The sequence below is a fragment of the Filicampus tigris genome, chromosome 22 (genome assembly GCF_054856515.1).
Source record: "Filicampus tigris isolate MCC_2025a chromosome 22, RoL_Ftig_1.0, whole genome shotgun sequence".
In the NCBI taxonomy this organism is placed as follows: domain Eukaryota; kingdom Metazoa; phylum Chordata; class Actinopteri; order Syngnathiformes; family Syngnathidae; genus Filicampus; species Filicampus tigris.
In genome coordinates this window covers 1321803-1343614 of record NC_141238.1, presented here as the reverse complement: position 1 = coordinate 1343614, position 21812 = coordinate 1321803, and the positions used below count along the sequence as shown (strand labels likewise).

General features: G+C 45.9%; 1 protein-coding gene across 5 annotated transcripts in view; it reads left to right on the top strand.

Moving 5' to 3' along the window:
• foxp2 (forkhead box P2) overlaps positions 1–14504 on the top strand; it is a 78375-nt gene extending 63871 nt beyond the window's left edge. For 4 of the 5 annotated variants that reach the window (XM_086022618.1, XM_086022620.1, XM_086022616.1 and 1 more), the window contains 8 exons: positions 594–677; positions 3543–3753; positions 4298–4401; positions 4521–4622; positions 5981–6102; positions 6587–6656; positions 7750–8048; positions 10365–14504. In XM_086022618.1, coding sequence (XP_085878744.1) covers positions 594–677; positions 3543–3753; positions 4298–4401; positions 4521–4622; positions 5981–6102; positions 6587–6656; positions 7750–8048; positions 10365–10509 — 1137 coding nt within the window. In that variant the 3' untranslated portion in view covers positions 10510–14504. The remainder of the gene's footprint in view (positions 1–593; positions 678–3542; positions 3754–4297; positions 4402–4520; positions 4623–5980; positions 6103–6586; positions 6657–7749; positions 8049–10364) is intronic. The other variant, XM_086022617.1, reaches the window with a different exon arrangement.
• Positions 14505–21812: the final 7308 nt, after the last annotated feature.

The window sequence follows — 21812 nt, the reverse complement described above, 5'->3', positions numbered from 1 at the left end:
AGAACGCTCAAAAGGGGGGAACTATTTTCAGTAGGTGGAGCGTGACCTTATTAAGAAGTCATGCTGGCGAGATAATGAGAGCGCTGATTGAGCGACATTATTGCTCGGCGCCACTGACATCTGCTCGTCTTTCCGTTTCGAAACAAGTCTGCGATTGTCGGTGTTTACAGTGGCACAAAAAAAGGACAAAAAGATCGACAGTCGGGTCCTTAAATGTCGGGGCATCGGCATCTTGTTGGCACCGCGCCACAATGGATTTGAAATGACGTATTAGATTGATGACGGTCCGCGAAGTCTCGGGGCCACTAACAGGACCCGGAGAGGCGGGTCCGTCTCACGCCACGTTCGGGAGGACCCCTTGGCCTCGCGGCAGCTGCGGGCCGCGCCTCCGCCCCCTCGACGGCGTCCGCGGGACTTTGAGCCCACCTCATTACTGGCCCGGCTGCCTCGTTACCGTCAGGTCCTCGCCGACCTAAATTCCGCCGTTGACAAAAAGATGAAGCGCCATTTGTTTTTACCCGACCTGTCGACATCATCCTGTATGTTCCTTCACTTTTGGACTTTAATTCCCTCTTCTTGGCCGTCTTTAACAGCTTTCGAAAGAACGCGAGCGTCTTCAGGCCATGATGACCCACTTGCACATGCGGCCCTCCGAACCCAAGTCATCTCCCAAACCAGTGAGTGCATATTGCCGCGTAAACACGCCGGCGATGAGCAACTGTTTTGAGTGACAGGTACAGATGAAGATGTAATGGGATTTGCTTCTGGCGGGAGGACGGCAAGTTTGGAAGTGTATTAGATGGCCAAAGGAGCGCGGAGAGCTCGGCGACAAAACGCCGGGGGAGGGAGTCATTTCTCCGTGATGGATATAATCACCAAAACAACACGTTGGCCGGATGATTGAGCCACTTGCGCTCAGACGATGTCATTTTAGCAACAAACAGCAGAAAATTATAGCTAAGGATTGATATTCGATGCTGATCCGAACACGCAATTGCTGCTCAAATTGGTCCCACGGTTGGATTTGCTCCAGATAGCCACTGAACATATTTGTTTCCCAAATATTGTCGGCCTCGAAATTTTACACATTGAAATATTGGAGCATGCGCACGCTGCTTAGTAAGTGCCTACTTTCCTTGGAATCATTGAATGAAGATAATCACGCGATAGCGTAATCATCGGATAATTCCGTCAGGAATCAAACTCCCCTTTTATTATTCCGTCTCTCTCGCCTTTTCTTCAAAACTGCAACAGAACGCTTCCATGTCATCCAATGACGACTCCGGTGACTCTAATCCGCGCTGAATATGAATGAATGATGTTAATGAAGTATTGCGTTACATAAAGCGCACATGAAAGAGCAGCTAATTGCATTTGATGGTGCTGAAGAAAGGGTGGGAGTGGGTGGGGGGGGGGGGGCATTCCGGCAGAATTCCTAAATGAACATTTAGGAGTGTCCTCATTTTAGGGCTTCCCTCAGTATCATCGTAAAAGTCGCACAAAGGAATAATTGGGTTTGTTCCCGTCCTTGACGCAACTGTACGCAGTCATGCTAATACCTAAGCTAGTACTAACACAACTTGATCTGTCCAGGCTTATCTGGTGATATTTTTTGATTGTCAGCGTAGTTTGTCCAGGTTTGAGGGAGGTTTGGAGCCATTATATCCTCCAAATTATTGGCATTGAGTCCATGAACCCAAGAAGGTCTTCATTCGCATTCAAATGTCCTGAACCAGTCTCTCAAAATTCTTAAAAATGTGAACGCATAGGTAGGATTTTACGATTGTAAGTAGCGATGGACGATTACCAATACCTGGTATCTGTATCGGCCTTTCGTGATTTTGAGTACTCGCGAATGCTACAGATACCGGCCACGGATATTTAAAGGCAATAAAATCTGACATCAAGTCCTGCTCGCCGATAGTTGGCGCTACGCTGTAGCACGTTGACACATGGCGGGTTTCAGAAAGAACAAACAAACACACTCACAATTGTGTTGTCTGAAATGTTACGTATCAAAAGTACGACTAAAACCGTTTTAGTCACAACGGTTTTAGTCGAGACTCTCGGCAGGAGATTTAAAGTTTTGGATTCGCAGGGAAGCGTTGGTTTGAATCAATAAAAATGTCCACTTTCAACCCCTCCTTAACTTTTACTCTTCTCTGCTCATTACAGCCGAGTGGCGATTTAACTGTCGCCCGAAAAGCCCGACGGCTAGCTAAGTATTTCCAACTTGACATTTGATCACCACAAACGGGCCGAGCGATACCCTCTCTCACTCCGTCGCCCCCTCCTCCCTCCCATCTTTTGAAGCCGACGCCAAACTCCCCGCCACCAATGCGCCACCACTTGTCGACTCACAATTAAGGCAATTTGGTTCGAATATGTAACGATGTCATTACCATTCCGGGGCTGGAATTAGTGACGCGACCGAAAGGTCAGTTTGGCGGTTTTCCACTCGGCTGGAGGCTCTCACGTGAGATTCGGAGGCAAAAGACAGACAATTAGTGACGACGCGGCGAGCGGAGCCGCGTCTGGGGTGGCCTCATGCTTTTGGGTGAGTGACATATGAAGTAACTGAGTCACTCTTTGTTAACGTTATCAAGTTTGGGGATGAGATGGCCTCTCCGATTTAGTCGACTGCACGAAGGTAGCCCTCCGTTACCCTCCGATGATGACCTGAACAGCCAGACGTGGCTTTGAATAAACATGAACGTCTTTCACCGCAAATGTGCAAGGGGCGTGGGGGGGGGGGGGGGGGGTGTCTGTACTGAGGGAGTGCGGGAGTGATGAATCGAGAGATAAAGCAAGATGGAGCCCGATAACACGCAAGCTGATCGTTGGCTAATCTCGAACAGCGTGCTCTAATTAGAAATCGCGTGATACAATTTGGAGCTTGTAATTAGCCGAGATGGGCTGGCTCCTCTCCACCAGCCTTGTTAGAGGAAACACACAGCTGCATCGGGGGGGGTGGGGGGTGGGGGGGGGGCATACGCCGGGCTCTCCGCGAGGGGCTGCGGGATGACTCGACATGTTGAATTTAGCAGCGAACGTGGCCAAAGAGTTAAAAGCTGGATTACATTTCGGACATCCTGGACGCTCGATTGCATTTTTTTTACATACTTTCAAAGTGAAGGTGCATTTTATATCTTAAAATTGATTCGCTCAAGATGGCAGTAGTATTTTAAACTCACACGGAAAATGTCTTTTTTTTTCTATACTAATTCTTGCACACAAAAGAAACCGTTTTTATTCCCATTCATCTAGTAATCGGCCAAATAATCGGCAAATTAATAGATTTTTAAAATAATTTGTTGCACCCCTATTGATATTGATACGAACACAGGGCGGCTTTCCCCACTGGTTGGTTTTTGCTAGCACTCTGGCCAAAAAACGGTCCCATTGGCAATGAATGGGTTCTGTGCATTGCTAAGTGCAGTGCGAAAAAAATGTAAATTTTTTTTTGGGGGGGGGGGGGGGGGGGCAGAATTCCCCTCAATTCTTGCACCGGCCTCAGTAACGACGCCGTGTCTTCCTTCCAGCTCAACCTGGTCTCCAGCGTGACCATGTCCAAGAACCTGCCGTCGGCGTCGCCCCCTAACTTACCGCAGACGCCCACCACGCCCACGGCGCCCATCACCCCCATGGCGGCCATGCCCCAGGTCCCCTCGGTGCTGGGCGGCGCCAACGTGCCCAGCATGGGAGCCATGCGTCGACGCCACTCGGACAAATACTCCATGCCGCTCTCGTCGGGTAGGTCCAACTACGCAGCGCGCTCCTTTCCGTGCCGGATTTTACGTTTGATCGGGGCGGTGCGGTTTTCCGCGGAGCGGAACGTCTGCCCATGTTTAATCACTTTATATGTAAATAGGAAAGCGGCTCGCATAAATATTACACGAGTGTTAATTAAGTTCAAATAATGGGCAAGTAAATACAATATTTATTGCATTAGGACGTTTCTGACTTTTGCATTTTAAAATGTTCCGCCTTTGATGTTTGTATTTACCGGCTGTGTTTAACGTGAAGTCGCATCAATTATTCAGCGTGGGGCTAACTAACTGCGCCGATCTCATTTTATGGATTTATTAGTGTTTAAGATCTCTCGCGAGAGACATTAATTAAAAATGCATTTTGTTCGACATGGAAAATGCTGATTTGATGTGCAAGCCCCCCCCCCCCCTCCCCCTTTTCTCTCCCTCTCATTTCCACCCCCCTCCCCCCAGCCCCTCCTTTTAATTTGATGAAAGCGTGAGCCAATGCAATACCTGGAGGAATAAAAATTTACCAATTATTTCAGGTGGTGACACAGTATTTATTTTTCCAGAGATTGCCCCAAACTACGAGTTTTATAAGAACGCAGATGTCAGACCACCGTTTACTTATGCAACCCTCATAAGACAGGTGAGTGGGAAATAAATTAACTTTGCCTGATTAGATTCAAATTAATTGCGGCATGAATCACGGCGGCTCTCCCGCTCGCGATCGTTAGTAAAGCATTATTTGATGTCATCTCATTCCAGGCTATCATGGACTCGTCCGACATGCAGTTAACGCTAAATGAAATCTACAGCTGGTTCACGCGCACCTTCGCCTACTTCAGACGCAATGCCGCCACCTGGAAGGTAGGCCTTGACCCCCCCACCCCGACAATCCCAGTGACAACATCTCTCAGGCCTCTTTTTTTTGACGTATGAATTTTTTTTATTTTTTTTTCCATCGGGCGCAATTAATTGCAAAAATCTCAGCGTGGAGAGGGCTCCGACGCACTAATTATACAGCAGCCTCTCTATCATCAGCACCTTTTGTTGAGCGCGACACCCGCCCCGCCCCGCTCCCTCCCCCTCCCTCCCCCTCCCACCTACTCGTCAGGCCGCCTTGCCTCTGCATATCATTGATTCATTAGCAAGAAAAATGGCCGTCAAGCAGGGAGGGGCCGGGCAGGGTGGAGGTCAAACCTCGTCCGGCCCCTGTCGCGGAGGAGGAACTCTTTATTTACCGGCACAACGGGGGGCCCATTTGTTTATGTGTCGCCGCAACTTTATTGTCCTGTCTCCGTGCACAAAGATAACAACAACAACAACAAAAAAACGTCTCCACGTGGCACGGTTGAGCGAAAGCAACTATTTTGTTAGCGTTAGCGTGATGGCCTTTCCTTTGATTCACGGAGAGAATTTGTTTAATTTAGAGAAAGGAATGAAAGGTAGTTTCATATCTGCTTTTTTGTCTTGCATTCCCCCCCCCCACACCCCACCTGCATACACATCCCGCTCTTCCTCTCGTCTCATCCAGAAGCTTATTAGTTCTAACTATATAGCATGCATAATAAAACTGCTCATTTGCTCATTAATATTAAAATGATCATATTCAGAGCCATGGGCATTAAGATCAATCAAATCCAGGGATTTTCAGGTCAGATGCGAGATCTGCTTATGAGTTTTTTTTTTTCTTTTTTTTCCCCCTCCCTTGAATCCCTTTTTTTCTCGGCGAAAGAGCACCAAGCCGAGGGAGGTGATAAATGTTAGCGGCGGGGATATGAACGCGGCGCTTATTGTTTGAGTCTGATGCACGTCTTAATCACGCTCATCATCATTTTTTTTTTTTTTCGGTGCGCTTTGTAATGAATAAAATCGCCTCATCGGATTGGTGTCGTCATTTGCAGTATGGCTTTAATGGTGGAAAAGGCAAACACGCGCGCACATCTCCGGCTGTCGTATTTTCAACAGCTTGTCCATTAAGAACAAGAGAGGGTTGCCGACATGGCCGTCATCAGGGCCGCCATTACCGCTTCTGTCAGCACCGACGCCGGCTATGCTGATTACCTCCTTTTAGCCGACTTACTCTGACTGATATGTACTCTTTTTTTTTTATTTTTTTATTGCTAATTCAATCAATGGCGCGTGAATGTTCAGAATTCCTTAAAAAAAAAATCAATTGCGGGGTGAGTGACCGCGCTTGCTCGCTGTCTTCCTCTGACCCGCAGAACGCCGTGCGCCACAACCTGAGCCTGCACAAGTGCTTTGTGCGCGTGGAGAACGTGAAAGGCGCCGTGTGGACGGTGGACGAGGTGGAGTACCAGAAACGCCGGTCGCAGAAGATTACAGGGTACGAGGAGTGAGCCAATGAAGGGGGAGGGGCCGACAGCTACTTCTCGATACACACTTCAGAAACAACAATCGTGTTCACATTGCCTTGAATAAAAGGGATGTAACGATGAATGGAAAATTAGATCCGCCTTGATCGATTAATCGATTCGATTAATCGATTCGATTAATCGGAAAAATCGCGTTGTTCAAATTCATCAAGAACATGATGTCTTGAAACGTTTCTTCATTCCAGATGCATAGCGCATTTTGAATGTGTAGAACAAATTGTGCTTTTGACAAGCACTTTTTTTAAAAAAATGGAATTGAATCGAAAATCGGGAACTGAGAATCGAATCGGGGGCTCGAGTGAATCCTTACATCACGATTGAATGATATATTTTATATTAGTAATCTCCCAATACTTTTGTCCATCACATTTGTGCTTAAAGTCAGTCTGCCCACTGTCATCTTAGCTGACCGCCGTTTCACCCCTCCCTTTCCAGAAGCCCGTCGCTCGTCAAGAACCTGCCCTCCAGCCTGGGATATGGATCCGCACTCAACGCCAGCCTACAGGTAGGAACTCAAGCAGATGACCACCCCAATAACAGAGCAGAGCGTCCGACGCTCCAGTCAGCCACCCGAGAGTGAGAAGATCCGTGTGCAAATGCAAGGGCATGCGCATTAATATTGATCCAGGCTGTCATAAATGATTTGGCTCCATTGTGTACGTGGGCTTGGCAAAAAAAAAAAAAAAAACGTTAAAAATTTAATCGCGGCATGTAACTTTAATGCTCGGCAGGCAAAAATGTCAGAGAGTTTTTATTATTTGGAGGTAAAGTTTTCAAGGGGACCAGGGCGTCTGAATGGCAACTGGAAGCACACTTGTCACTTGCTGCTCCAATCTGGGCATCATTTATTCATCTGGCGTCCTGTCAGCCTTTTTAACCTCAGCAGCTGATTGCCTAACGCAGAGGGGCAAATTCCACCTTTTTTATTGGCCTGTCATGAAATTAAACGGCACCCTAATTAAGAGGTGATGAGAAAAAGGTAGAACGCTGAAAGATAAAATCACTACGAAAAAGCGAATGCCGCGAGATATCAAACTTTTTGTCATTTTGAAAACGTTTATGAAAAATTGGCATTGCATTTCTTGCATCAAATTGTCAATAAATCTGTAAATCAATAAAAAATAGATCAGGGTCGCCGAAATTAGTTTTGGGGTATTTTCCGATTTTTCTGCAGATTTTTTTCCCACATTTCTCCCCGTTGTCCGTAGAGACCATATAATGAATATTCATCAGCATTTTTTGAAGGATATTTTGGGTTTGTAGAATTTGAAATGTTTTGTTTTGCGGAACGCCTGAGGGCCCATGGCCCCCCCCCCGAGGGTAAAAGTCTAGCTCCGCCACTGATGAAAAAAAGTATCACACTAAAACATGGTTTTATGTTAACTGTTTTTATTGATGTACGTACAAAACAACCCAAAGTTGCGGGTCAGTCCATTTTTTTAAACCAAAATTGGGTTCTTTTCGACCCAGTAGTTTTAAGAGTGTAAGTAGACGGCCATTTTTTTTTTTTTTTTCCATTTTTCTGCATGCGGTTATCATCGTCGTCGGTGTAAAAAGTGTGGACCTCCCTGGTCTAACTGGTCTGTGGTGTCGCGTAGGCCGCCCTGGCAGAGACCACCCTGCCTCTACTGGGGACCCCGGGCCTAATGAACAGTGGCTCCATGGGCGGGGGCTGCCACGGGCTCCTCGGCGGCGACCCGTCCGGACTGATGGGCGGGAGCCCGCCCGGCCTGCTGGGCGGCAGCCCGCCGGGCCTCCTCGGCATCAGCCCCCCGGGCACGCTGAGCTGTAGCCCGCCCGCCCTGTTGCAGTCCGCCCACGATGACCTCAACGGCTCGGTAGATCACCTGGACACCAACGGACACGGCAGCCCCGGTTACTCCCCACTCGGACACATGTAGGTCGTGCACGCTCGCTCCCGCTTTACCGGCCGGCGAAAAGTCCAAACGGCGTCGGCAACACCCCCATTTTCCACGATGCAGAACAGCTGCCGCGTAGACCGACAGCCATCAAGGAGAGCTCATGCTTTTCATGGTCCAATTATTGTAGAATTTGCACGGCGCACACTCACACTTGGCACATTTTCAGGAGTTTACGAGGCTGTCTGGGAATGTAAGATATGTTCAACCACCCACCTCGCGTCCTTGTGCCCTTTGTTAGTTTAATTGCCTGATATTTAACCCAGGGTACCACTGCTTTTTTTATGATGTCATGACCCTGTGGCAAGGTTACATTCATCATTCAACCACCACCAATCCCCCCCCCCCCCCCCATTATCTCTCGCATGTGAGCCCCACTTGCCCATCCTCTGTAACGTGCTAAAACAGTTGGGTTGAAAAAAAGACCAAAAAAAATCACCCAAATTGAGTCAAGTTGGACCAATCCAACTTTTTAACCCAAAAAGGAATGAAGAGCAGCGCACAAAACAAACATTGGATTGTTTTATAGAATCAACTCAAAATGGGTTATTTATTTGCTCCAACCATTTGGGTTGAATAAATGAAAAAAAATTGGGTTGTTTTAAAAAAAAAAAAAAGTTTGACAATTTTTTAAAAAATGGACAATTTAAAAATGGTCCTAACCCTAACCATTTTTTTTTTTTTCATTGGACCCAACATTTTGGTGAAAGGGAAAATCCATTATTCTAAAACAAATCCCTCCCCTGCCCTCGCTGAGAGCGAGTAACGACACTTTTATTTTCCCATGTCAGAAGATGTGCTTGTCATGCACGCACGCACACCGATAGATGCACACGCAATGTCCATTGGCGCGCGCTGGCAGAGTCGCATGACATTCTCTTAGCATGTAATGGGCAAAAGATGCACTTTGGCTCTAAGAAGGGAGCGCTTGTTTCGTCCCACCAGACGTCCATACTTGATTCTGTCCGGGGCGGCATGTTTACTACCCCCCCACCTTGGAAATGGAGTGTTAAGTGGGCCAAATCGGCTGCCGTTCCCCACTCCCTCAGGTTATTTAACTTTTAATAACAGAATGGAATTGATGTTTTTTTTTTTTTTTTTTTTCCTCCCCCTTTACTTCCCCTCTCGCTCCGACTGCCCCCGACACCGACGCGAGACGTCGCGTCCGTCCATATAAGCTACCGCGAGAACCTCAAAATGGAAGAAATGTGTTTTTCGCCACCGTCTCTTCCTGGATCTCTTTTAAATAATGGAGTGGCCTGTGGCGCTAAACTAAATAGTACATGGCCTCTTAAAGGCCTTTCTCAGGAGAGGACACCCGGGTCGGACAATTACACAAACCTTAGCGCCTAAAGGTTCACGCTACGGACGCTCGCTTTCAAGTCAACCCTAAACCAAAACCTTTTCTAATTCCAACCCCCCCCCCCCCATCTGCCCCGCCCTTGCAATGACGAGGGCAGCTCAGGAGAGAAGCTATGAGACAAGTCCTAATGTACCCCCCCCCCCCCCTCCCCTCCTCTTTTCCACCTCCACCTCCTCTGTTGGAGTCTGAGGGGATTTTCTGATGCATCCGATGTGGCGGAAATAATTAGGTTTTGTCAGATTTATCATGGTGGCGCAAACGCCTCTCCCCGACTCGGGCCTCCTCAGATCATGTTCTGCCTTGTTTGTGCGTGACAGCATTATTCTTCTTGTTAGGCGACCAACACCGAGCTGTTTGTCGCCGCCGCTTATCGAGCCGGGATGTTGGTCCATTTGGAGTTAAAAACATGTATCATGGCGTCCGAGCCAACTGCCAGGGCTGAAGTTGATTAATGGCAGAACCTCGCCGCATTCTTTTTTTTTTTTTTTTTTTTCCTCTTGAGGAGCGACACGCGCAGCCTCTGCATATTAACGAGCGGCTGCGCTTTCTATTAACTAGATAAAAAAGCTTCTCTGCCTTTGCTCCGGGGGGCTTAGGGATGAGAAATTCTCCATTATTTATCATGTGGCCTGTGTTTTTTTTTTTTTTTTTTTTTTTTTTCCTCCTCCCCCAACCCCCTCCTTCCCACTCCACCCTCCCTTTTCATGTATTTCAACCTGGTGTCATCAGTAAACTTTTAAATGCCAAACATGTCCGAGGCGTCGTCGGCCGCGCCGTCCGCGTTCCCGCTCACGGTCGACGCGGGGCCTCACGTCAAATTAGCGTCTCGCTCGCGCGCCGGCTAATGCATGTCGCGGCCTTCCCGCGTTTACCGGGGAGCTGGCGGGGGGGGGGGGGAAAAATAGTGACGGCAAATGTGGTTGTGTGACAGGCCGCCCGTGCACGTCAAGGAGGAGCCTCCCAACATGGACGACGACGACTGCCCCATGTCGCTGGTGACGACGGCCAATCACAGTCCGGAGCTGGATGACGACCGGGAGCTGGAGGAAGGGAACTTATCGGAAGACCTCGAGTGATTTTCCTTTTCTACCCCTTAGTTGTTTTTGTTTTCCCTCCGAGGCCAGACTTGGAAAAGAACCACTCCACAAAGTTCACGCAAACCGCCGCCCGCTCTCCTTTTGTTTCTCCCACTCTCTCGCTCTCGCTCTCTCTCTCTCTCTCTCTCTCTCTCTCTCTCTCCACTGGGACTATTTATTGAGCATGCATCCGGACGCTCCAAAGGAAACTCTCTGCTGCAGCCCTTTGGGATCGCTAACATGTCAGGCATGAGATGCCTGTGAAAAGAAAAAAAAAAGAAAAAGAAATACAAGTATTTGATGCGAGAGGGCGTGGCCACCGCAGTACAAGGATGATGGACTCATGGATGGATGGATGGATGGATGGATGGAGAAGGAGGAGGACACAAATGAGCAAAATTCCTTCGTGTTCTGCCAAAAAGAAGAAAGGGGAAGAAAAAAATAGGACCATTTTGTTTGTGAATAAGCCGAGCCACAGTAGTTGTTGATGTCTAGAGACGATTGCTGGTTCAAATCAAGTCTGTTGTGTCACCGCTTGTATGTCGCGACTATATCTCTATTTTCCTTTTTGTTTTCTCATTCAATCCATTTCCACGCGTCATCACGGACACCGCCGACTGTAAATGCCATTCCCTCAGTCACCACAAAAAACTGCCGTATCGAGAGTTGTCGCAGTCCAACAAAAAAGGGATCCCGATTGAAATGCCACTCCGTCGAGCGCCATTACAACTCAGCATCTTTCCTTTTCCACCATCTTCTGAAAAGCTTTGTCGACCTGCAAGCAGTCACAGGCAACAGCTAGAAACCAAAGCCCACGCTAGCTTATTGACACAAGACGCCAAACTCAGCTGCTCGGACCAAGAAGAAGCTTTCGTTCCGCAAAAAAAAAAACAAAAACAAAAAAAAAACTACCTTCGACTAACCTCTGGGATTGCTTCCTTTTAAGGCCTCCTCAAAGACGCTCCATGGAGATCTTCGAGCACGTGTACCGCAGGTTTAAAACCAATTTTTCAAAACAAAGCTGCAGGCCAGAGAGGAGCTAAATGTCAAAGTGGATCATAACCAAAACAAGAAACATTTGTGGAGAAGTGCAGGATTATCTTGGGCCCTATTTTCCTGAATTGCGCCATTTTGTGGAGCGCCGCTGCGCCGTTGTGGGAGTGCTCACAACTGCCGCCCGCCAATTTGAAGCGGCTCCTTTCATTCCTTTTCAGTGTGGCGGTTCAGAGTGGAGCAATGTCACGGCTCTGGCCGTCAGACGACGTGAGCGGGCGATGTCGGCGATCGGTCTTTGCCCCATCAAATTCGCCCAAATCGCGTTAGACCGGCGCCTTTTGCACCATTATTTAGACGTGGTGTGAGCAGGCGCAAATTGTCACTCCGTCAGGCGCTCCTCGTACCAAAATTAGCGTCCGACGGCATTTTTGGACCCGCCGCAGATGCGCCTTCTATGAAAATAGAGCCCAAACATGATCTTTTTTTTTTTTTTTCCTTTTTTTTTTTTTTTTTTTTTATTGTTCTTTTTTTATTTGAACCAAGCTGGTGAATATGTCATGTTCTAAATGGCACTGTCGCGTCACAACTGAAACCGCCGACGAACCAAACACGACAGAAATGTCTAGCAAAGCCAAAAAGTTTTCAAGCGGAAACGGATGGGGCTTGGTGACCACATGAGGAGCAAATAACGTCCACGACTAATATGAAGAATAACGCTAATAATAGCCATGTCAGAAAGGTGAAAGGGAACCTTTTCTCGGTCACGTTTGCTCGCTATCTCTTCTATCGCGACTGTATTTGCAGCTGGGTGGATGGATGGATGTGCGTCCCGTCCCGTTGAAAGTGTTGTTGCTTTAATACAAACGCTCATTGCTGTTGTCAGGAAACCAAAGTTAGACAAAATTCTGCCTCCGCTTGTAAAAAAAAAAATAATAATAATAATAATAAAAGGGATCTCATGAGCATTTTAGTTGGATTTTGTACAAAATGTAATACACTGCAGTTTTTTTTTTGAAGCAATTCACGATAACACTGTCAGACTCAAATGCTCGGCAACATTTTGTGGCAAAATGTTGATTTTATCCCGCAGAATGTCTGTGAGGTCTCTTTCGGCATTTTTTTTTTTTGGTGAGAAACTGCACTGTAAAAAGTATTTTTTTGTAGGCTAAAAGAGTCATTTCAGTTGACCTCTACAGCAACAATGTTAATCGTCACAACAAAGCAAGCAAGTTGTTTGCTCCAAAACAATTTGCTGAGTTCTTTTGACTGATTTTTAAAAGTTGGGGGATAACACAAGGTACAATTTGTTGTAAATTGCGGGAAAGCCAATTATCACAACAGCAAAACGTAAACATGTTTTGTTTAATTGCCCAACTTAAAACGTTGTAACTTTTTTGTTGTTGTTTTTACAGTGTGGGTTTGCACATGAACGTGATGAGAAAACACTCCAATCTCAGTCATGCTTTCGTGTGGTTTTCGCCCGATTTTCCGACAGAATTCTCATGAGATGACATCTAACCGGAGTTTGCGATCCGCTAGCATTTTGGATGGAAAAAAAACAAACAAAAAAATGTCAAAGACCCCGGCACAGCGGCACCGTGTCGGCCTGCCCGGACCAAAGCTTCAAAGCGAGCAAACTTGCAAGCATTTAGCTTCGAGAACCAAGACGTAGCAGTTCCACATGGCGAGAGGCCCGCTAACTCCAGTCAACAGAAGTGACTTTGTTTAAAATCTTACCACACCAAATAAAAAGGATATGTCTTTAAAAAGCAACAAAAAAGGGTTCTCCCACTTGCTCCCAAAAACAGCACAAAAGGCTTTGAAAAAAAGAAAAAAGAAAAAAGCTTCTACCTCTGCTCATCCCAAACAACAACGACAGATCACACACGAGCTGTTTACGCTTTTCCCCACTTTGACAACAACCCCCCCCCCCACCCCCACCCCAAGATACGGAAGATTTGCATTGTAATCGGTTGTCCTCAAACATTTGTAGAGTGCTGATGTATAGATTACCTGTAAGGGAATATTGTGTTTTAAACATGCATGTCAAAAAAAAAAAAAAAAAAAAAAAGAATCATTTGGTGGACAGAACGAGAGCTAAGATTGAGTGCGAATGGCGGCGAGGATGGCCTAGCTATAACGTTATAACAATGCAGAGGATTGCATTACCTCAGAGTTTGTGGAGGGTCAGCCACAGAATGCATATTACCTGTAGATTTGCATGGGTTTTGTATAAATTAAGTCAAAAAAAACCACCAACAACAACAACAACAAAAAAAGTCTAAAATAGTTGCTTGCACATAATACCAGAAAGACCTCCCGAAGTTGCTCCTCCACTAGATTTTAGGATTGTCTGGATTTTCTGGGGTTGATTTTGTCTGTATTTTGATAACTGTGCATACTTATGTAAAGAAGAAAAAAAAAAAAAATTGGTGGACCCATACATTGACCTGACTTTTTTCTAAAGAGGAAGAATCCGATCTGTGTTTCTTTTACCGGAATTTTTACCGATTCACCCTCATCGCTGGCTACGCGTAGCAAACCTGCGTTTTTTCTGCATCTGCTTTGCATAGCTGTAAGGCTTTAAACCTAATGTGTGTATTTATTGCTTGTACCTCTGTGCATACTTTATGAAGCATTATGTCCGGCACTTGAGTCATGTATCCTTTCTACTGCTATCCTTCTCTAATAATTGGGAGTATGATCCGCCTATGTATAAGGTCAATTGGGACTGTAGCCAACATATGTTTGTCATTGTTGAGAGGAGGGAAAAAAGAAAAAAAAAAAACAGAAATATTTTTTTCTTTCTTTCTTGACGAGATTCAGCTACTTTTTTGATACTTTTCATGACTGTGTACTGTGTCCATATAAAAAGGTTCTCTGCCGTTAGAAGGTCATGGTGGGGAATTGTAACGTCATTATTTTCTGTATTTCATGGCATTTCACTGCTGAATAAAATAAAGGACCAAAAGTTGGAATTTAAAAAGCAACCTTGACTACCTCCAGCATCACAGACTGCTTCATTTATTGACTTTTTATCTTTTGCTCTGCATGGGCCTGAAAATATACACGTCGACGCTCCAGGGGCGGGTCCTTCAGAGACTTAAGTCATTTAAAGATTAATGGACAGGTTACAAGTCTTTGTTCCGTCTTGCGGCACCTCGGGTCTTGTTTAGGGGAGTGGGACAAACGACTTAATTAGCACCAGAATTAGGGCAACGCTGGAGTGAAAATACCATTAAGTGACTAGGAAAACTGATCGTTGATGTATCAAGTTGCCGTTGTGTAGATTGCATATTTGTAAGCAAATTTGGGGGGAATTAAGCTAGCAGTTGTTCGTGAGCTGAAACAACAATTTTTTAGTTGATCAGTTTGGTGTTAGGGTTGGAGCGACAAATAAATGTGTGTCTTTTTCATAGTTGTATGTGAAGAAGCAGGAATGTAGCCAAATGAGCGGCAGTGAGTATTATTGTATGTTGGGATGCGTTGCGGCTGTGTGTTGAATTAGCAGTTGTTTGGTTTATAATTAGCGTAGCACCGATGCTAATTTCAGTTGGCGCTGGGTGTTTCCCAAGATATTAGCTTCAAGCTAGCAGACTTTTGTTGGCCGAAATTACTGTCAAGGATTTGGTTCAACATTTTGGTGGTTAAATATTCAATGTTTTTGTATTGTGTGTCAGATTTCTAGTAAACTTCAACTAGGAGTGACAAATAAACGGCTCAAAGCAAGCACGCATTAAAGAGAGGCGCTAACTATTGCTTTGAAGAAGCTTTTAAAGTCCGTTTGGGAATCATTGGCAGAAAAACATCTTGTAATTTCCTCCCATCTACTTGTCACTTAAAATCAAATCGGCTGCCGGGGTTGATGGCTGTGGAGAGGTCAAAGGCGCTAACAGGCTAACTGGAGCGGGCCCGCCGCACCTTGTCGGTCACGGAGCCCTCATTGCAATTCAAACGGGAACCCACCATGACCAATGGGGTCGCCCATTAGTCCGCGTTCCAAAGGGTGCTCAGGAACATCGTAACCCTCGCCACTCCTCGCCAACGTGATGTCCCAAGAGAGGTCGGAAAACAACACTCTTTTTTTTTTTTTTTTTTTCTTTCCTACCCGTTATCTCCTCGCCAACGGCGTTCCGGAGCATTAGCGGCGCCTCCTGTCTCCTCGCGCTAGTTACGCGGCGGCAAGTGTTTGTGAATTCAAGTGAGGGATGGCATACGGAGCGCAACAAGGGCCGCCGCCTGTGTACGACACAACATCAGAGGCATGAAAGCGCGCGAGCGGCTCCTGGCCCGCCTCTCAGAGAGCATGAAATAATAATGGCTTGTGGTTAGAGAGGTATCTGTGAGTCACACTGGCTGCTTTTCATAAAGTGGAGTTATTTACAGTGCGATGAATAAAAGAAAGGCTACTTGGTGAGGCAGGCCTTTTCCACATGAACGGCACGGGTGGAAAAAGGAGCTTGTAATGTACTGTGGCAGTCGAGTATACTGCGAGACACTGCACAGAATAAAGAATGCGCTGAGAAGCGAGGCGATTACACACCCATAAAAAAAAATATATATATATATATATATATTTTATATATTATATAAAATTGGACTACTTACCCCATTCTCCCTTACTGGCTGCTACTTGAGCTTTTTTTTTTTTTTAAACTCAGTACAAGAACTGGTTTGCGCCCCTAAATTAGGCAGTGAGGATGTCATTGCATCCGTTTCATCTCTAATGAAGACCAATTGTGTCAACACGCGAGTCGTCCCCTGGCAGCACACCTCCCATCTCGCACTTTATTGATTAAAGAGTGGCGACTTTTTTGCTCTCTTCCCCAATTCGGAGCCAACGATGCGTGGCGGCTCCTCGGCCCCGCGGGCTGCCAAATTGCCCGCTAAATAGTCCAGCGGCAATGGCAACGCTAATTGAGATCATAATTATGATAATTGCGGTGCCTGAGAAGCGCGTCTTAAATAATTTTCATTGCTCTCAAGTTGATTTTGGACACAGTGCAAGAAAATAATTGCATAGCTCCGAGGCACTGCCGCTCAGATTCGGTGGGGGGAAGGAGACTCGTGTCAGTTGACCCCCAACAACACGCCCGCCTCTCCGTCACTGACGCACTTTTCGTCAAAGTCCATTTAAAGTTGTTCGTTTTGAGACCTGTCCAGTAGCGATTTCCACGTAACTCTGTTGGGCAGCCACAGCGGTGTCGGCGGACCTATCCTCCAAATGTGCAGGTTTCCTATTAAAAGGTCCGCCTTGAAAATGAATTTTTAATAATGTCAGACATTGGTCCTCTCTTACTCACTCACCTGTGCATAATTATGAATCCCACTTGAGTGGCTCTGATCAAGCAATTAGAGAAAATGCTGACATCACTCTGAGCAAAGAGTGCTGAATCTGGAAGAAAAAATGCCATTGTTTATAGCGTCTATGTGTCGTACACTAGCACCGTGGATCCTGAAGGCCCCCGGGCAGATTTCATTGACATGGCGACGCGTAGCGAAGCTGAAATCTGATTGGACAAACCAATTCTACAGGGCTGGAAGCTGTTCAGCCAACTAAGAAAATGACAATTGAAGTCAAGTTTATTTGCACGGTCCTTAATCTTAAAAGGAGAAGCGGTAGTAAACCACGCCTACGTGTGGTTTACCTCAATGCGCGAGCATCCAAATAAATCTTAAATCGAGATTCAAACATTTCTGCTGAGGTACGGTAGATGCTCTAAATTCTGCACATAGGACTTTTTTTTTTTTACTCTGAATCACCAAAAGACCAACGTGTTGCAAATGAAGATTAGTTGGTTCTAAAGACATATACACGCTATTGTAGTTGGGTACCATCAGCAGAACAGTGAAAGCTAATGTTTTAGTCGCGTACAATGTCACCAAGCAGATAACAAAAGAGGACCGAGTACTGATCCCTGTGGGACTCCGCAGGTGACATTACAATCCTCAGAAGCCACATTGCCATGGATGAAATAATATCTTTTCATGTAAGTTGTAAACGTACTGTAGGTCGGTGCTTCTGATAGTGTTTAGGCTAGCGGAGGAGCTACTGCTACTACCATTGGTAATTCTATTAAAAACGACAAAGGATCATTTATACTCCGACTACTTTAGTACGACTACTGCTAGTTCAACTCTTCTACAGGTATTTGGCTGTCAAGCCGCTAGCTTGCATTAGTGTTTTGTTGTACTTTACCCGTATGCTTGCACAAGTTCAATACTTTCTTTCCACAAAAATGGAGTAGCTTGTCTAAGGTGAAGCAGGAATTAAAAAAAAAAAAAAAAATCCAACTATCATCATTAATCCACGGTAATCACGTGTGGCCTTCATCACCAATTCATAATGGAATTTCTTAATGGGATGATTTCAATTACCTGCTTGCAGCACCGGCGCCAGGTCCTGCAATTAAATTAGCGCTTTGTCTCAAATCTCGATATGTTTGTTTTAAAGGAGTCAAGTGTTGCAAAACTTCTTAAAGTAGAAGCTCTCTTTATTTAATTTTTTTTGTTTTTTTAATGTTTTCCTTTAAATTGAAAACCTTGGGAGTTGATCCTGGCGGCGGTTGCCGGTGAAGAAAGGAGGAATGTAGCATTAGCGAGGAATGGTGGGTTAAATCACTTACTGAAGATTTTTAATGACGTTTCAGTGTTCCTCGTATAATTACTCTTCATCCGAGATGGGCCGTAATGCTGTTGGACAGTCGCGGTTCAGGCTCGCTAGCTCGCTTCATTAGCGTGTCATTCCTATTTCACATCAGAGGCTTTAATTGTAATGCTGAATATGCACAGCTCCCCGCACCAGCCTAATCAAAGTGGATCCACTTGTATTATTAATATCAGAAATCAGCCCGCTTGCTATTTTTTTTGTAATAAATAAAAGAATACAGACGCATAAATCAGCTGTCATTTATTAGCGCCGCCGTGGCATATCCGCCAGACATGCAAGGAGAAGGCAGCCCACCTCCTCGTCTTCCTCCCCTCATCACTCATCAACATTTAAAAAGTCGCAAAGAGAGAGAGGAGAGCGAGGGGAAAAAAAAGAAGAAAAGGCGCCGCATTAAATATACATGCTAATTCTGCTGTGGAGAAATCCGATTACAAAGCAGGTGTGAAGTGCCCCCCCCCCCCAAAAAAAAAAGAGGGGGGGGGGGGGAAATAAAATACAAATATCTGTGACAGAAAATTCTTCCTGGATTGTGCTTTGAATGACCCCACGTGGCAACTGTACAGCTGCATATGTACCTAATCAAGTGTCCGGCGCACGTGCCGTCGCGTCAGATGAAAACGACGAGCAAAGTTGGTGCGTGACAGCTGCAGGTGGAGGAGAGCCACATGAATGATTAATTGGACAATAATGGGCAGACAGACATTAATTAGGCATTAATGAGAGGCCTCACCTTCCTCGCTCACTTTTTAAGCGCGTCTCAAGCCCCCTCCCGAGTCCTCTCTCTCTTCCGACGCCACTTGGCTGCCAGCGTGAATAAATAATTGCTTCAAAACACTCCACAATCGTGGCTGGCGAGAGTCCGGGATCGACAAAGATGGCTGAACGTGTCGGAAAGGAAGCATTCCGGATTCACAACGTGTTTACACACAGGTCAGCTCCGTTTCCTGCTAGCAACATGTGCCCCTCACGTCCTGAACATACATGTATAACCCCAGTTTGATCATACGCGCACACACACACGCACACACGCATGTCCCCAATCTCCATCCTTTCCATTCCCAACCTCTTTGATCTGTCATTTGCATTTCTGCGCCTGCAGGCTGGAAATTATGTGGATGAGATTTTTTTTTTTTTTTTTTTTACATATTTTTTTTTTAAACTCTCCTCTTCGTCTACTCCATGGCGCCTTTCTTTCCTCCATCTTCTTCTTGGCCGTACACCTGATACCCGGTGAATCCAGTCTCATTATATCAGCTTCACAAGCGAATAAGATAAAACCCCCCAAAATGCAAATTACGAGGGAAAAAAAAATGCTTTTTTGTTTGGATATCGCCAATATTTTGCGATCATAGTATTTTGTTTCCTCTTTAAATTTGACATTTGATCACACACACAAAAAAAAAAATACATGGAAACAACACCGCCATCTATCTTCGAAATGCATCACTGCAGCTTTTTTGATGTATTTAAGAATATGTTGTGCAAAAGAGGAACATTTGCAGGCGGAGCTTTGCCGAGGGCCTTTGCTTTTTTCTTTTTTTTTTTTTTATCTGCCTTATCCTCCCACTAATGTCAGTAACGTGCTAACAAAACGCTTGTTAGCGTTAGCGCGGTTGCCTGGGAGCATGGGCTTTGATATGTTGCCAGGCCAATATGGCGGCGCTTCCTGATTAGCCGGCTAGCCCGCCGCGTGTTTATTGATTGCGAGTTAATCAAGCAGGAGATGCTGCGATGCATTCACCCGCCGTCTTTTGATGTGAAAGCGACGCATTGTCGGGCACGCCGACGCTTACCTTGCAACACTGGCCTTATTATTATTATTTTGTGCTTCTCCCACTTTGAACCTTATTGTCGCGGCAGCGGAGAAAGGGAACGATGTTAGCAGAAACAAACGACTTTCCTGCGGGCTGTCGAGGCAACTTTGGGCCGCCGCGTGTTCTGCTGACGTGTCATCGTGAACGACGGCCGCTTTTCTTTGCATGTTTGTGCTTTCATGTCACTGCCAGCCTGTCACACTTGGGATGTGACAACTTTCGCCCCCCCCCCACTCACACGTCCTATACGTATTTATTTATAACAGAAAAGATGGTGATTCTATCCATAGACCACTTTCATCTCTTCCCCAAAATTTACAGTCAAGATCGCCACAGATAATGGCAGGGCTGTACCATTCTTCAACTTGGGGCAGGGGAGCAAATCTTTTCCAGAAAATCATAAAGCGCCATATTTGTTTGGTTTCGAAAAAGACAAAGTAAGACTTCACCATGTTACATCCTCGGGAAGGGAAAGTGGCGGATGTGGAAAGATGACGGGATTGTACTCCAAGTAAATAGAGACAATCGGAAATCAATTGGCAGCACTTTTGAAAAAAAAAAAAAAAAAAAAAAGATAGAAACTGCAATTCCTTCCCCACCCCCCTAAAAAAAAAATCTGTCGAATTGCATTATGAACATCAAAACATTTCTGTTTACAACATCCAAGTGGTGTCGATTAAATATGATAAATTATTCAAACATTTATCTTCTCCCGCGACGTGCCTTGGGAATTTTTAATCAAGGTTGGCTATTTGCTTTAAATTAGCACTGTCAAGCGCGCGCCTTGTGTAAAATCCCTCGTATCATTAAAGATTTATCAATCGGAAATCTGTTTGGGTTGATTTGGCTGTTAATTGGCTAGGAGGGACGGCGCAGCCCGGCAACAAGTTGCCGCCGGCTTGCTTCCAAGCAGACGCCGGCCAGATGGGACGGAGGTTGCTCACACGTGTAAACGCGTCCGATAAGCCCGCCTGATTTCTATTCGACGAGCTAACGACGAGTCAGCTGTTCTAATGGAATGGAAATCGGAGCCGGCCGGCGACCGCGTTTGCGTCCGAGCCCTCCCAAAAGGTCAGACTGAGGTCAAAGCGCACTTCTTCCCCCCCCCCGCTTCCCCCTTCTCTTATTCCCTCTCTCCATTTATTCCACATGTTCCTTCATTTTGTCCCGCTGTCATCACGTCACTCGCGGGCGACTTTGCAAGTGATTTCCATTCTATTAGCTTGACTGCGTTTGACTGCGAGTGCTTTTGTTTAGTGTGGCTTGAAGCCTTTTTTTTTGCCACCTGCGCAGCCGATGACAAGCACGTTTTCATTTTGGGAATGCAAATGTCAAGACGGAGAAGTTGCGAGGAGACTTTTGGACGGTTGAAGGCTCGTTTGAAGGCGCTCGGAAAATGGCGTTCGGCCGGATGTCACCGCTCTCGCCGCCGAGTCGTGAAAAAAAAACAAAAAAAAAAAAAAACGGCCGATTGTTGGCGAGTGTGTTTTATATGCTGGGTGGGGTTTTTACTAGAGGCCAAAGTTGGCTTTTGTTTTGGGCAACCAGGTGTGAGCGCTCCCAAGTGACGCGCTTTGCGTTGTGAGGGGCGATACCAATTAACGTATTCATGATATTTATATATTTAAATATATTTATAAGGCCCGAAACCCCGAGGATGGGAGGGGAGGGGTGTGCGCGGCTTTACATTCTGCTAATGACATGCAAATGGATTGTAATGTTTTGTGCTCTCCCAAGCCCATTCCCAACGATTTTAGCTGTTCCGTTACGAGAATCGGAATCACACGTCTGGATATGACGAGGCCACGCGTCATAGATCGAGA